The 15,279-nt window shown below is 36.7% G+C and overlaps 1 protein-coding gene across 2 annotated transcripts in view; it reads left to right on the top strand.

The window, feature by feature from the left end:
• The window catches only part of SMPX (small muscle protein X-linked), a 91,241-nt gene that overhangs the window by 12,620 nt on the left and 63,342 nt on the right, over positions 1 to 15,279 (top strand). For both annotated transcript variants that reach the window (XM_007493426.3, XM_007493427.3), the window contains one exon: positions 14,470 to 14,556. In XM_007493426.3, the coding sequence (XP_007493488.1) occupies positions 14,470 to 14,556 (87 nt within the window). The remainder of the gene's footprint in view (positions 1 to 14,469; positions 14,557 to 15,279) is intronic.

The raw sequence follows: 15,279 nt of genomic DNA, 5'->3' as shown, positions 1-15,279 counted from the left end.
GAGCTCTTAATTAATGGAGCAAAATGTACAATATACATTGGATACACAATGGTAAACAAAGACCTAGGATGGATCTAATTGATTAGTAAGAGTGTCACTTTGCATGGCCTTTTGGGGGCAATTAGATGAATAGGGCATATCCCAATTTCCTGCATATTCAGCCTAAATGACTATGTATTTGGTCTGATTAGTTTGAATATTTTCTCTTCTTCATTCAGTGATTGACATTTATTTCATGTACCTTCATGTGGTGGATAGAATATTAGACTTGGAATCAATAAGACTTGAATTTCAATCCTTTCTCTTCTATGGCCATGGAAAAATGAGGATGGGGAGAAGAATTAGATTAGGTGGGATGATGTGCTATACTAATGCTATACATCCTAACAACCAAGAGGATTTGGGTTTAATTCTAGCCCCTCATACTTACTAGTTGTGTGACCATGAAACAATTCTATGACCTTTCAGAAGTCTTAATCTCCTTTCTTCTCATATATAAAATAATACAATCTACTTCACAAGGGCTTTGTGATGCTCAACAGATTATGTATATAAAGTATGTTTGAAATTCAAAGATGTCTCTATACAACTATCACTATCTAATGACATCCCATCACTCATACTATTTCATAGCACAGACAATTATGCTAAAATTAATTTTCCTGTTTCCTATTACATGCCATAAAGACATGGACAATTTATGAGGATATCTATTTTTCTTCTTTGACCTGATCTACTCCCTTATTTTTCCTTTGGGTGAGTAGGACTTCTTCCACTAAACTTTGTGCTCTCTAAATGGATTGATTTAATAATCCAAAGCATTTGTTCCAATTCTAACTGAAGTCCTAGGAACTACATGTCAAGGATCCAGCTGAAATAACTTGCTCCATACTCTTCATTTTTTCTCTTTTCTGTCAGCATCTCATTTGTCTTATCTGAATCAAATCACTTTGTCTAATCCATGCTGAACCATGTGTTCAGGTGATAGAGGAATAGGATTTCTGTGTCTCTTGTGGGTAGATGAAACGGAGCCAGAAGCCATCACAGTAATGTCCAACATGGTCTCACTTTCTTTCCAACTGGTTTCATCCAGTCAGTCAAACTGTATGGTGCTCATGAGCTTGATGATTCTCTGCCCTCCTCTAGAAGAGGTGAGTCATGGTATGCTACTTATCCATCCCATCAGCTTCCATCAAGGGGAAAACATTAAGCCTCATAACAAAGTTCCTTATAGTCTGTATGAATAAAATACCAGTAAATTCACTAGAACAGATCAGAAGATTCAATTGTAGGACATTTATTCTGTTGAATTCCGGGTTGAGCTGGTGCTATTTCCTAGGACATGATGTCCTAGTATTAGCTCTTCCAATATTGACATAAAAGAAGAGGAAATCAAGAAGATATCAGGGTGTACTGGATCTGATATCCGCAATTAAAGAATTTGACATGACAGATTGTGATGGAAGCTAGAACTGCTGTGACATCTAATCCTATCAACAATCTGCATGGTAACAGCTCCCTAATGAGACTAAATGACATACATATCATTGGCACCATCTACCATGCTTTTTGCTCTTCAGAAAGCAGTCCTCATTTTGGGAACCATGATAGTCATATACCTTTTTTAAGCTCAGCCTTTAAAAAAAATCTTCACCCAAGCTGAATTGAGAGTGACTTCTCTCTTCTGGTTGAAGTGACAATCAAAGTTTTCTTTGTCTGTTCCTAAATTGAGCTTAAGAGATTCTTGAGAGTAACTCTAAGGCTCTATTCAATTTGAATTTTCCATTTATGGAACATTCCTCACTCTGGGTTGAAAGGGCATGGATTAAAAAATGGCTCTGGATAGTTTACAGGAAGACAGAAAGAACTAGATGCCAATGCACAGATATACACAACTATGTTATTTGGGGGATTGTTGTTTTTTTTTTTTTGTGTGTGCTAAACAATGTGATAGGTCTGGAGAGCTTCCATATATGTTACACATTTTATCTTTAGATTCTCTGGGAAGAAAGGCAACTAGATTTTGTCTCACAGGAGGAGAAAAAAAGAAATATAGAGGGATTAGTTCTAAATCACATGAAGAACCATAGCATTGCAAAAAGAAATACCAGGTCCTTTGAATTTCATTTTAATACTTCATTGACTAAATCATTATGTTGAGATAAAACAAAGTTTATCTCCCTTTGAAGCAATGAAAAAATGAAGGTGAAAAAAGTCCTTAGTCATCAACTTGTGGTATCATGAATTTAAGAAAGATTTTTCATTGGTAACTTTACAGGGTGATATTAGCCAGTACCCTGGGTAAAATGGTGATGAAAACAAACTTTTCTCTCTCTCCTTATCTTAATCTCTCTCTCTCTCTCTCTCTCTCTCTCTCTCTCTCTCTCTCTCTCTCTCTCTCTCTCTCTCTCTCTCTCTCTCTCTCTCTCCCCCCCCCCTTTGTTTTCTCTCTATATATCTTAATGTTCTCATGGGCTCATTGGGTAAAAAAGCAAATTATTCACACTAAGATTTTAGCCACTTAATGACCTCCCAGGAGTAGTTCTATTTAAATACATTACAAATTGTCACAGAGAGGACAATCTTTGATAGAAAATAACACTTTGTGCCCTTACCTGTAAATTGAGGGTTTTGAAAGGAAGATATTGAATATTCCTGTGTCTTTGTCTGTGGTTTTCTGAATTTCTGTTAGTCAACTTCAGGCAATGTTGAGGAAAATCACTGAAGGAGAGAGAGATTAAAACAAAAAACACCTTCACTCAGACCATTTACTTACATATGAATATGTGGAATAAAAATAATATTTTAGGTCTTCAAAGTGCTTCACACATTATCTCATTTGTTCTGCATAATAACCCTGTGATGCAGGTGCTAACATTATTCCCGCTTTACAGATGAGAAAACTGAAATTTATGAGTTTGAGTGACTTATCCAGAACTTTGCAGCTAGTAAATGTTTAAGGCCAGATCTAAACTTAGTTCTTCCTGACTCCAAATCTGACATTTTTTTTCTTGTACCACTTACCTGTGTGGTAAAACCCTGTCTGTCTAACAGTAGTAGAACTGTATATTTTTTGTAGCAAACTTCTAGCAAAGTAGGAAGTAATTTTAAAAGAATGGGTATTAATAGGTATCTGAAGATCTGAGTTCTAATTTAGACTTTGACTTAGTTAGTACCCATGTGCTCTTGAATACATAGCCTTTCCTTCTTGATTCTGTTTCCTTATTCCCTGTAAAATAGAATAGCATTGTCCTTGTGTACCTCACAGCACAGGTGTTATGGGATGAATATTTTAATAACTAAAAGTACCTACCTTATAGAGACCTTATGAGACTCCAATGAGATCATGTATGGAGACTTTAAAATACGATTTAAATTTTAGCTATTATTATTAATGAAAATTATTTAAATAAGGTTGCATAATTTAGATGAATATAAACATAAATTAGAAACCATTTGATTAGTTGATATCCTTTATTTTGTAATTCCTTGATATGAGCATCATTTAAACTTTGATGTGGTTTTTCTCTAAATTTCAATGTGGTTAATAACGTTAATAACGTTTCATCTCCCAGTTTAAATGGACAGAGATATGACTACACTAAGAAAGTTGCTATGTGACACTTTCAGAGTCTCAGCTGTGTTGACTTCCCTGCTTCAACTAAGGGTCTCTACCACTTGGCCCCTCATTTGTTATGTGAGACAAAACATCACATACTGGCTAAAAGAACATTGTCTCCTTGATGGTAATATATATAAACTCTTCAGAAATGAAATTTGCCCTCTAACAAATGTTACTATTATGCTAATGACTGGGCTGCATGTTCTTGAAACCTACTTTGCCCTGGATGATAAGACTAAGGTTGAGTCATTTAGGGTATTACTGAACAGAACAGACTGTTTAGAACAGAGAGGGAAGAAAATCTTTTGGGATCAAACATGTTGGATATGGAACAGTAGGTGAGGGGGAGTTTAAAAAATTATATTGAGGGGGAAATTTTATTGCTTTGAATTCTTTCCAAGTTTCAGGAATCCCCTAAAGTCAAACCAATTAGGTACTCTAGTAATAGGTATTCTTTGCTTGTCTCTTAATTTATTTTTTGCAGTGGGGAGAGGTAGTATGTCTTTTTTTCTTCCCTTCCCTACTTTCTTTCTCTTTTCATACCTTTTCCTTCATTCTTCCCCTTTCTTCATTTTTTTGTTCCTTCCTTCCTTCCTTCCTTCCTTCCTTCCTTCCTTCCTTCCTTCCTTCCTTCCTTCCTTCCTTCCAAAGCTTTAGTGTATATTCCTAAATATATATGTATATATTTATTTTCAATTTACAAAGATTTATTAAGGATGTATCTCATTTTTAAGCAACCTACCAAGAAAATACATCTTTCCAGAAGTTCATTAAAGGAAGCTCCCATTATCTTAGCAACAAATTACAAGACATCATTGATCATGAATAAAATGAATAAATTGGAAAGAGACCACCATTTCCCAAAATGCAGCAAAGTAACATTACCCCCACTCCAAAAGTTGTTCTACTACAGCCAGTTAGCAAAGACTATGGAGAAGGAATACTAATCTTTGTAGGGATTTCTGGGAGGGGTTTAATGACTTTTATAAACTAAAAAAGATATCAATGGAAAATAATCTAAAAACAAGTGCACATTGGGCAAAACCTTGAAGGTGGTAAGTGTTGGCCAGATCCTGAAGGTGGAGGAGAGGAAAAGTAAGAGTGGGGAGGGAAGGGAGTGAGAGTGAGAGAAAGGTGGGTTTTGGTAAGCAACAGCAGATAAGAACCCCACAATGTTCAATAACAACTTTCCAAATCCAACAGAGTTGTGAAAAAAACCCATATTCTGTCAAATGCAATGGTGACAGACTGTGTAGACAGTTAATGTTTCTGGGTTCCTTAGTATCTAAAAGATGTGGCCAAATAGGAGGCCATGCAGAGAGCAATACAAATAATTAAGAGAGTGGAGGAATTGGCTTACAAGGAATTCGTTTTTACTCCTGTCCATCTGTTGAGATCGATTGTAGGATCAATTTCACATCAGATAGGTCGCCTATCTGGGAACTCAACCCAGTTCTGGCAGAGGACTAGCTTAGAGATCTACTTGATCTTTTCCACCTCCAGCTTCTAGGATGTAACAAGCAATGTCTAGCTTGGAAAAGTAATGAGCAATGCCAGGTGAGGCAGGAGAGAGCTCTTTCAAAATATCTAGCAGATGTGGCTACAGAAGAGGAAAAGGAAAAAGTGGAACATAATCAGAATGTTTTCAATTGCATTAAGAAAAGAGGAATATTAGAGTCTGGTTTTCTTTGTGACTGCAGTTATAATAAAGTCTGTAAGCTATAGAGGAGCTCTCTGCTCAATTTCATAACTATTTCTATTCATTGACCTCAGTTGATTGTGTATTATTGGGTGTTTTGTTTTGCATTTGGAAATCAGTGGCTCATTATTCTGTATGCCCCATTGAAAGAGATAAAATGCTTTGTGTTCAATTTACATTGGAAAAAATGAAGTTACCAAAAGACCTTTATTTGCTTGTAGTTACTGAGCAAGTTAATGGCTATATACTCACATGTATAGGGTAGGTAGGTGGTACAGTGGAATTAGAGCCAAGCAGACCTGAATTCAAAGACAGTTTCAGATACCAACTGTGTGACTCTGGACAAGTAAATTAATCCTGTTTGCCTCAGTTTCCTTATCTGGCAAATGAGTTGGAGAAGGAAATGGCAAAGCACTTCAGTAACTTTGCAAAGAAAACCCTGCATAGAGTCATGAAGAGTTGGATATGACTGAACACCAAAAACAAAATCCTTAGCATAGAGATGATAACTAAATGTATAGTAGCTGATGGGATTTACAACTGAGAGGATGAGGGGAATGTAGGGAATTTAGGATGGAGTCTTCGGGGATCCCTGCATCTGGGGAGTGTGAGATGAATGATAAATTAGCCAAGGAGACTGAGAAGCAAGAGTCAGACAAGGAGGAGAACCAAAAGAGAGCAAGAGCATGAAAACTTGGCGTGTAGAGAATATCCATCTGAAGCAGAAAAAAGGGAACAAGCATTTATGAAGCAGTTATGGATGCATTGTGCAAAGTGCTTTACAAATATCATCTCAGCTTATTCTCACAACAACCCTGAGAGGTAGGTGATACTATTAGTTTCCATTTTTATAGTTTAAAAAATGAAGGCAAATCGGGGTCAAGTAACCAGCCTAAGGTCACCTCTGAGGCTGTCTTGGAATTCAGGTCTTCCTGTCTCCAGATCTGATGTTTTATATACCATGTCACTTAGATAGGTTGAAAAGGATGAGGGCCAAAAAAAGCACATACAATTTGGTAAGTTAGAGATCAATTTACAACTTTTGGGAGCAGTTTCAGCTAAATCATGAGCCTCAGAGCCAGACTGTGAGGGGCTGAAAAATGAGTAAGAAGAGAAGAAATGGAGGAAGGGGTCTTCTCAGTGGAGAGAAGGACCCCTTCCAGGATTGCCCTGCATCTAAGAAGTAAAGAAAATAATTCCCTGACTCGTCAGAAGGTCTAGACCTTGCCAGCCTTCCAGGATAATTACTATGAGTTTCATAAACAGCACAGGTTATGAGGGGAATGAGAAGAATTTTTTCAGATGTCTTTACCTTTTCAGGGAGGTGGGGAGTGGGGTAAAGCGATGGAAGGGCTAGGGGGATGCCATGGAAAAACTTGAATGTTTTATATTTATGTTGTTCCATATCCCTGAGTCATTTTCACAGTGTATTTTCTGTGGTGGATTTTCTTTTTAACTGTCCTATACCTGATACACTGACCTTTGTGGGAAGACATGCCTTAAACCAAATTTTTACAGTTTTGCAGAGACAGCTGTTCTTTTTTTCCTCCAGGAATTTAGCTGAGAAAGTTAGCAGGGATAAAGGATAATAGCTTGAGGGGATAGTAGGGCCTAGTTATCTGAAAACTTATGGTTTGTAACTTCTTTACTGTCTAACATGTTATCTAAATAGCTGAATTCTGAACATTATAATTTAGTGCCTGTTATCACTCAGAATTCTCTAGATAGTATTTCTGTTAAAATATCTTGTGTGAAAATATTAAATAGTTAAAATAAAAATATAAAAACAAAAGCATTAAAATATTTTGTGTTAAAAAAGAACAAAATAGACTTTTGAACATTTGTTGTCCAAGCTGTTGGACATTTTGGAGAATTTGTTTTTCTTGGATAAGCATATTTATCATATTTTTTGCATACTGATAAGTCATATGTATTATATTATTATCACGTTACATATTATGTTCTATGACATATATAAAAATAAAAACAAATGATAACTGAAAAAAGGAGAGGTCAATTTGCAATAAAATATTCTGGGGTAGTTTCTTTAGGTATTAAGCTCCCTGCAAAAGAAGCTATTCATATAATCATCTCAACTTTTTTTCAGAATAGTCTTTACTTATTTTCTGCCTTTGGCAAGTGGAGTTTTATGCATTTCTTTTGAAGACCCTTCTCAAAATATAGATCTATATAATAAAGTTTGGATCTGGAAGGGGTCTTCAAAGTCATCTAATATATAATTCCCTAGTTTTACCAATAAGAAAACTGAGCCAGAGGTGAGGTAATGTGCCCATAGTAAGTTATTGGCTGAGATGGAACTCTTGTACAGATCTTCTGAGTTCATATTTCCACTATCTCAAACTGCCCCTCACATGAGATGAGATAGAAGTGTGAGCAGTCAATTTACATGCAGGGATACTTATCTTACCCCCATCCCTGCCCCATCAGTCTCAGGGCATGAGAATTTAGTCACATGAAATCCTACGGAAATGCGTCTATACGGTTTCATTGAATATGTTGTGCTGGTGACCACTTTCATTTATCTGTTCCTTAGAGACTGCAGGAAGTTCTGGGATCACATGGACTCTGACTTAACCTGGGGCCCTAACACCAAAAAGGGGTTGTTTCTTTTTGGTTGTGTCCCTAACCTGGATTAAAACAGAGAAATCTCTAAAATAAAGAATGGGTGTGGATCATATCCACAGGAAATTAGTCAATAAACATTTATTAAGCATCTGCTTTTATGAATTATTTATTAAGTCCCAGGCTGCTGTATGTGCTGGGGACACAAAAGTGAAAAAAAAAATAAAAGAGATGGTCCTTGCCATCAAGGAGCTTATAGTCTATTGGAGAAAGAGAACGCATAAAAGAAAGCTGAAAAGTGGGAGGCTCTCCTAAAATTTGGATAATAGGGTTCCTTCCCACAAAGGTAATCAGTATATCAGGTATAGGACAGTTAAAAAAAAATCCACCCCAGAAAATACAAGGTGAAAATGACCCAGGGATAAGAACGTAAGAAACATAAAACACTCAAAATTTTCTGAGGAAACACTCTCATTCCTCCACCTGCTTACCTCCCACCGTCTGTCACACACTTTTTATGTGACAGCTGAACAGATTCTTCTCATTCCCCTCATACCCTTGCTGTTTATGAAACTCATAGTAATTATCATGGAAGGCTGGCAAGGTCTAGATCTCCTAACCAGCCAGGGCATTATTTTCTTTAGTTCTTCAGATGCAGGGCAATCCTGGTAGTGGTCCTTTTTTCCACTGAAAAGTGTTCTGTTATAGAAAATTTTCTTCCTCTGGTAAATTGACACCTGAATACTAACTTAGGAACTCTCATCCCTACAAGATCACTGTCAAGGCTGGAATAAATTTCATTTCTCTTATTTGCTATTTGCTGACCTAGACTCTGAAAAGGAAATGGATGACAGGAAAAGCATCTAGGAATTGAATGTTCAAGAAACTCCAATCTTGGCTTCATCTGCCCAAGCACATATCTCCTATTGACTGTGTTTCTGCTGTTCATCACCATTATTTTCCCTGTTTGTTGTAGCAAAGGAGGAAGAGAGATCCTCTCCCTATTGCACTGCTGGAAGTCCAAGAGTTAGAAATTTAGAAAAGAAAGGAAAAATAAAGGAAAGTAAAGGAAAAATAAAATAAAGGAAAAAAAGAGGGACACATGGAGTAATTTCCTCTAGCTCATATAGATTGAGGTTCAGAGAGGTTTCTTTAGTAAGTCTAAGTCCCAGACTCAGTTGTCCTTGATGTAGCCTTTATCCCTAGGGACCAAACAGAGGAGTTCACTGTTTCTTCCGAACAACACTGTTGAGCCTGTCAATATTCTATCATCTCAACAAGTGTATTGGGGTACTCATGAAATAGATTAGGGGTTTTCCTGATCACTATGCCATACTCCAAGTGTTCAACAAATATACTTCATTAGACTTTATTAATTATGAAAAAATTCAAATTTGTTAGCTTCCCATATCTCTTTGGAAACCTTGCATATATCAGAAATTAATGAATATGTTGCAAAAGGGATGACCTCACCTCAGTTTAACCTCTGAACCATATAATGTTTTTCCAGTTTAGTTCCAATTGGGAACTTCTCTACCCACTTGAATCCAATCTAGGTGGTACAATAAATAGAATGCTGTGTCTGGAGTCCAAAAAACCCGAGTTCAAATCCAGACTCAGAAACGTATTAGCTATGGGACCCTGGGCAAGTCACTTAACCAGTGTCTGCCTGAGTTTCCTCAACTGTAAATTGGGGATAATATTAACACCAAATCTCATGGTTGTTTTAGGATCAAATGAAATATTTGTAAAAGACTTAACACAGTGGCTCATACATAGCAGGTACCTAATAAATTTTTGTCTCCTTCTATCCTTCCAAATATGATTGGTATATGATAAACACATCTGAAGTTCTTGAGGACGGCCCAGAGCCCTAGATTTCTCAGTATCTTCCCTCTTGACTTGAGGATTTCTGTGTTCTATTTACAAATATTTAATTTCATAGGCCCTCCTCTTACAAAGGAGCTGTATTCTGTGGAAACAGTTGAGTATTCTTTCCAACCACGGATGTAAGAACAATCCAGGATTGCTAAAATTCAAAAGAAATAAAAAATAAAAATCAGTTTTCAAAAGCATAAATGTGAGAATTTGCAAGTGCTATAGAATCCCAGATTTTTAAGGTAAAAGAGACCTTAGAAATAATTTTGTCAAACCTCACCTCCCATTCTGATTCCCATTTTATTGGAGAGGAATACAATATCCAGCAATTTCTTCTTTTAGTTACTCTTACCTGTGTTTACAAAATTAGAGCTTTCGATGTCAAGTATTTCCTACCACTATTTATAGTGTTCACAACAATGAATTTTGTATTCATAAGGAAATCAGCTGCTTTCAAGAAGCTTACAAATATAAATATCTAACAATTTCAAATAATTGCTACAAAACCTACAAGCCATTCTTGTCTGTTCAGTGAGGAAAATCTCCAACTAGGTAAGACTTTACAAGCAGAATATGACTAAAATATACTTGAATGTAATAAAATTGCAATTCTTTCAGAAGTTTACAAAAATGCATAGTTTTGCATATAATTGCCTTTTCTGAAAACATTACATTTAATTTTTGGCCATATGTGTCCTAATTCTGTTCATATGAAAAATTCAACTTTTACTTTTTCTTCCTGATGTATTCATATTCACATTTAATTTTATCCTATTGAAGAATATGCCATAGAATTAGATCACAGATTTTTTTTTTTAAAACCCTTACCTTCCGTCTTGGAGCCAATATTGGCTCCAAGGCAGAAGAGTGGTAAGGGCTAGGCAATGGGAGTCAAGTGACTTGCCCAGGGTCACACAGCTGGGAAGTGTCTGAGGCCAGATTTGAACTTAGGACCTCCAGTCTCAATCCACTGAGCTACCCAGCTGCCCCCTAGATCACAGAATTTTAAATTTAAATGGAGCTTTATTGATGACTAATTCTAACTGATGAGTAAAATGGAGCCTAGGGGGTAAAATTGTTTCCTTAATGATCTATATCAAACCCAGGACAAAATCCCAGGTCTCCTAGCTCTAGTATGTTTTTCTACTTCCTTATGCTTCTATGTTAGTGGTCTCTTTCATATGGTCACTCTCTCAATCCATTTACATCTTATCATTTTTTTTTGTAATTCCTGCCCATATTCTTTCAGAAATATTCTGTAGGGAGGGCATTTCCAACAAGCTAGTGGCATTCCTCTAGGTATTTTGATATTTCACAGGTCCCATTGAAATACTTATCTTGCTTATGTATTATTCCTTTATTTCCTGTAAGGATTGACCCATCTTCTTTTCTAATCACCCATGCCTTTGATGATGTTTTTTATGGTCCTTTCTTTCTTTTTTAAATTTAGAATGTTTTTCCATGGTTACATGATTCATGATTCCCCCTCCCCTCCTTTTTCCTTCCTCCTTCCTGGAGCTGATAGGCAATTCCACTGGGTTATATATGTTTCATTATTCAAAACCTATTTCCTCTGGTCCTTTCTTGCATACAAATCGTCATTAGTGATGTTCTATCCACCTACTTATACCTGCCATATATCTTTCCATCACCCTGTAGGTTACTTACAATTTTGATTATTCTGAGATCATATTATTCCACGATTCACATCTATACAGAGTCAGTAAGAGAATATTCCTGTTAATTAAAGCAACATTAGCCAAAATAAGAAGTCTGGAATTATTGAAAATGGCGTACAATTTCCCCAGTACGGTTTACTCCACTCCACTTATCCAATGCTGATTGCATCTCATTTTCTATCCTGAATGTCTATAACCAAGATTTATGTGTGCTGTCAAGGGACTGCCCATCCAACTATATGTCATAACTTGGATAGTTTACAGCAAGGTAACACAGTAGATCTTGGGCTAGAGTCAGGAATATCTGAATTTTTATCTGGTCTCAGACACTTATTAGCTGTGATCCTGGGCAAATCACTTAACTTCTGTCTGCCTCAGTTTCCTTATACACAAAATGAGGATAATACCAGAAATTTCTGAGAGATGATGTCAGAATAAAATGAGAATATTTATAAAGTGCTTTGCAAATCATATAATGCTATGTTAACCCTAGTTATTATATGCATTCTTCATTCTCTTAGTTTATCTGACTTATCTGTTTTTGAGTAGCTGTGGGTCTCATTGAGTTTTGTAATGTTCCTGGACTTGATGCAAGCAATCTGTATTAATACTGACAGTAATATCTGGAGAATATTGTCTTCCAAAGGGAATTCTATTTTGACTCAATCTAGGATATTCTCCAAGACCCTGGGAATCAGTTTTTGTTTTATGCCTTGATTGATCCTCTATGGAGGGGCTAAAAGAGGACAATAGACAGAAATGAGAAAGGTTCAGTGAGCAGAGATGGGTTAAAATTTATACCATTGGACAGTGTACTTTGTATTGTCAGAAACAGACATCAGTTGAAGAACTGAAATATTGACTTATCAGGTCATTCATAGTTTGAGAAAGAGGTAAAACTCTCAAAAATTTGTTTCCAAAGGTATCACTAGCTGATTCTGTATAGATGTGAATCATAGACTAATATGATCTCAGAATAATCAAAATTCTTATAAGTTACATTCTGGATCTTATAATGACTTCCCTTCATTGATCTTTCAAATATATAATCTTTAATTTCTCATCTAATGAATTTTGCACCATTAAAACCCAAAAACTCTTTTTCTTTCTCCCTAATGTAGTTAAATACTTTTTTTTGGGGGGGGGAGGGAAGGGTATATATACTCCATTAAATTAAACTATGTATTCTAATATAGTCATCCAATATCTACCATAAATGTTAGGAAATTGTCTTTACTATCTCTGTTCAGGAAATTATCTTTATCATACTATTGAAGTGAAACCATAAGTCAACCAAAACAGTGACCACATATTATAAGGTTTTGTTTTCTGATACATATTATGAATATAAAATTACCTTTATACTTTAAAAGTTTTTTTAAGTGCTGTGCTTCCTCCACTGTCCTCCCCTATCTTATTTTAAGGCTAAGAGGGTCAGACTTGATAAGCTGCAAGTTCTCTCTTAGCTCTAAATCCCATGATATATAAAGACCTTTTTACTTAACTTTCCAAATATTTCAATTTACTTGAGAGGGAGGAAATGGCATAGTGCTTAGACTGTTGTATCTGGAGTCACAGAATCATAGATTTGAAGCTGAAAGAGTCCTTGGAGGCCATGAAGTCCAAAGGTCTCACTTTACAGATGGGAAACTGAGGCACCAAGAGGTTTGAAGAACTGAGTTTAAATATTTTTTCTGACTGTGTTGAATAGCAAATAAATTATAACCTCCCTGAACCTCAGTTTCTCATCTCTAAAATGGGGATAATAGTATTTACTTAAAAGAACTGGTATGAGGCTCAAGTGAAATGATATATGTAAAAGAATTCAAATGAAAAAATTTCAAATCTTTTCCTTCAAATCCAAATGATTGGTTCTCAAGTGGAGGACCACTTGGTCTTATAATCTGCCCTGCCACTAGGTCCTTAAGGTTCTTTGGGACTCTACCTTCTACCATCCCTTTTTCCATTATAATTTCTAGACCCTGACATACTGTCCTATGATCTTTTGATGCACTCTCAGGATCTCTGAGCTTTGCCTTCTGCCCTCTACAGATTCTTTAGACTTTTTGGGCCTTTCCATCCATCCTGCAACTGATTCCCTTATCTCTGTCATCTTTCTAATTAGATTGAGAACATCTGGAGAACATGGTCTGCCTCACTTTTTTCTTCTTTATATTTCAAGTGCTTAGGCCAGTGCTTGGCATATTGCCAGCCTTTTATAAATGCTTTATCACTCATTCATTCATTCATTCATTCATTCATTCATTCATTCATTCATTCATTCATGAATAGCTCTATAAAACTCAGTGTTTTAACATTTTTCCTAAGGATTTTAAAATTTTAGAGTGCTTAAGTTTAATGTTACAATTCTGCATGCTTTTGGTTAGAATAATTACGACATTAAATTATCTGAAGAGCATATGGGAGCCTTGAGTCTCCAGTCTGCTGCCCTTCTCAGTCACTACCACAAATGACTACATAATGGGGAGTAAAGACTCATTCATATGCTGGAAATGTCTGTGAACTTTTATCGAATGAGGACATGGAGAGAGAACGTCTAGCCTAGCTAAATCTCCCTTCCATTGTGGTTCAAAATCTCGAGTGAATGTGGAAGGATGGAAAAGATTTGAATAAGGCTCAAGAGGATGCTTGCCCCTCCGCACTTAGGGAATATATATTCCCATCATGGACAGAAGGGAGCAGAACAGGAAAGCTATGTAAACCAGGAGACGAACAGCCATTATTGTCTTCAGCTCATACTATCTAATCCTGAAGTAGAGAACCACTGGGTGATAATGAGGTTGGCTATAAATAGCTTTGGATTGACACGCTGGGGATTCTGTTACAACAAACACATGAAGGTGCCATCTTTCCTCTGAAAATTCAATGTGTGTGTGCATTCTCCTTCTCCCCCTTCTCTCTCTCTCGAGAGGTTAGCTGTAGCAATATGCCTTCCCAGGAACTCACTATTTTCCTGCAGCCAATTTCTCATTGTTTTTCTCTTACAGGCGAACATCAACATCCCAATGGGAGCCTTTCGGCCAGGAGCAGGACAACCTCCCAAAAGAAAAGAATTTACCCCTGAAACAGATGAGGTAAGGAAAGGCGAAGAAATCCACGGGCTGAGATGCTTTTGTTGGCTCCATCTCTTCCCACTAGAGGGGAGCAGAGGCCAGGAGCTTGGCTCTTTCTGGGTCTGGGAGAGAATGAATGTCTGAGAGAGCCATGGAGTCTGGACCCAGCGTCTCCATCTATCTCCTCAGTATATTCAGTGGATCCCCTTCCCCCCATCCAGATTAATTAGTTTGGAGTCCATTTTCCTGGGCAATTGTATTTCAATGCTTAGTCCAAAGCTTTGTATGGCAAAAGAGTTCCCTAAACATTTACTGGTTCATTTGTGGAGTATTCAAAGAGAAATGTGTGGGGGAATGAGGAGAGAGAGCCTGGAAGGGCATTTACAAATTATTATATCCAATCCATTTGCTGTTTTTGCTGCAGCTTAGAGATTGGTATCTGGATGAGTGTGATGAATTTAGGGCAGTGTTTGAGGTGCACTGGAGATAAGTGGGTGGGCATGATGTAAAGCAAACAAAATTGTGTAGAAGCATTAAATAAATGCAAGAAGAATGTATTGAGTCAAAAATGTCCTTTCAAAACAATCACAATAACAACACTTTTGCAATGAGCTGTCCCAGAAAATCTTCTCTGTGGCTCTCCCCCCCTTCTCTTCTTTACCAAGAAATTGTTCAGCTAAAATGGAGGTCAGATCATAAAAGCTAATAATGAAGCCAAGATGAAGGTTTCTTGTTTCCTTTTAA

This window comes from Monodelphis domestica, chromosome 4, assembly GCF_027887165.1.
Source record: "Monodelphis domestica isolate mMonDom1 chromosome 4, mMonDom1.pri, whole genome shotgun sequence".
Lineage (NCBI taxonomy): Eukaryota > Metazoa > Chordata > Mammalia > Didelphimorphia > Didelphidae > Monodelphis > Monodelphis domestica.
Note: the sequence above shows the minus strand (reverse complement) of the source record. Positions and strands in the feature narration are given on the sequence as shown.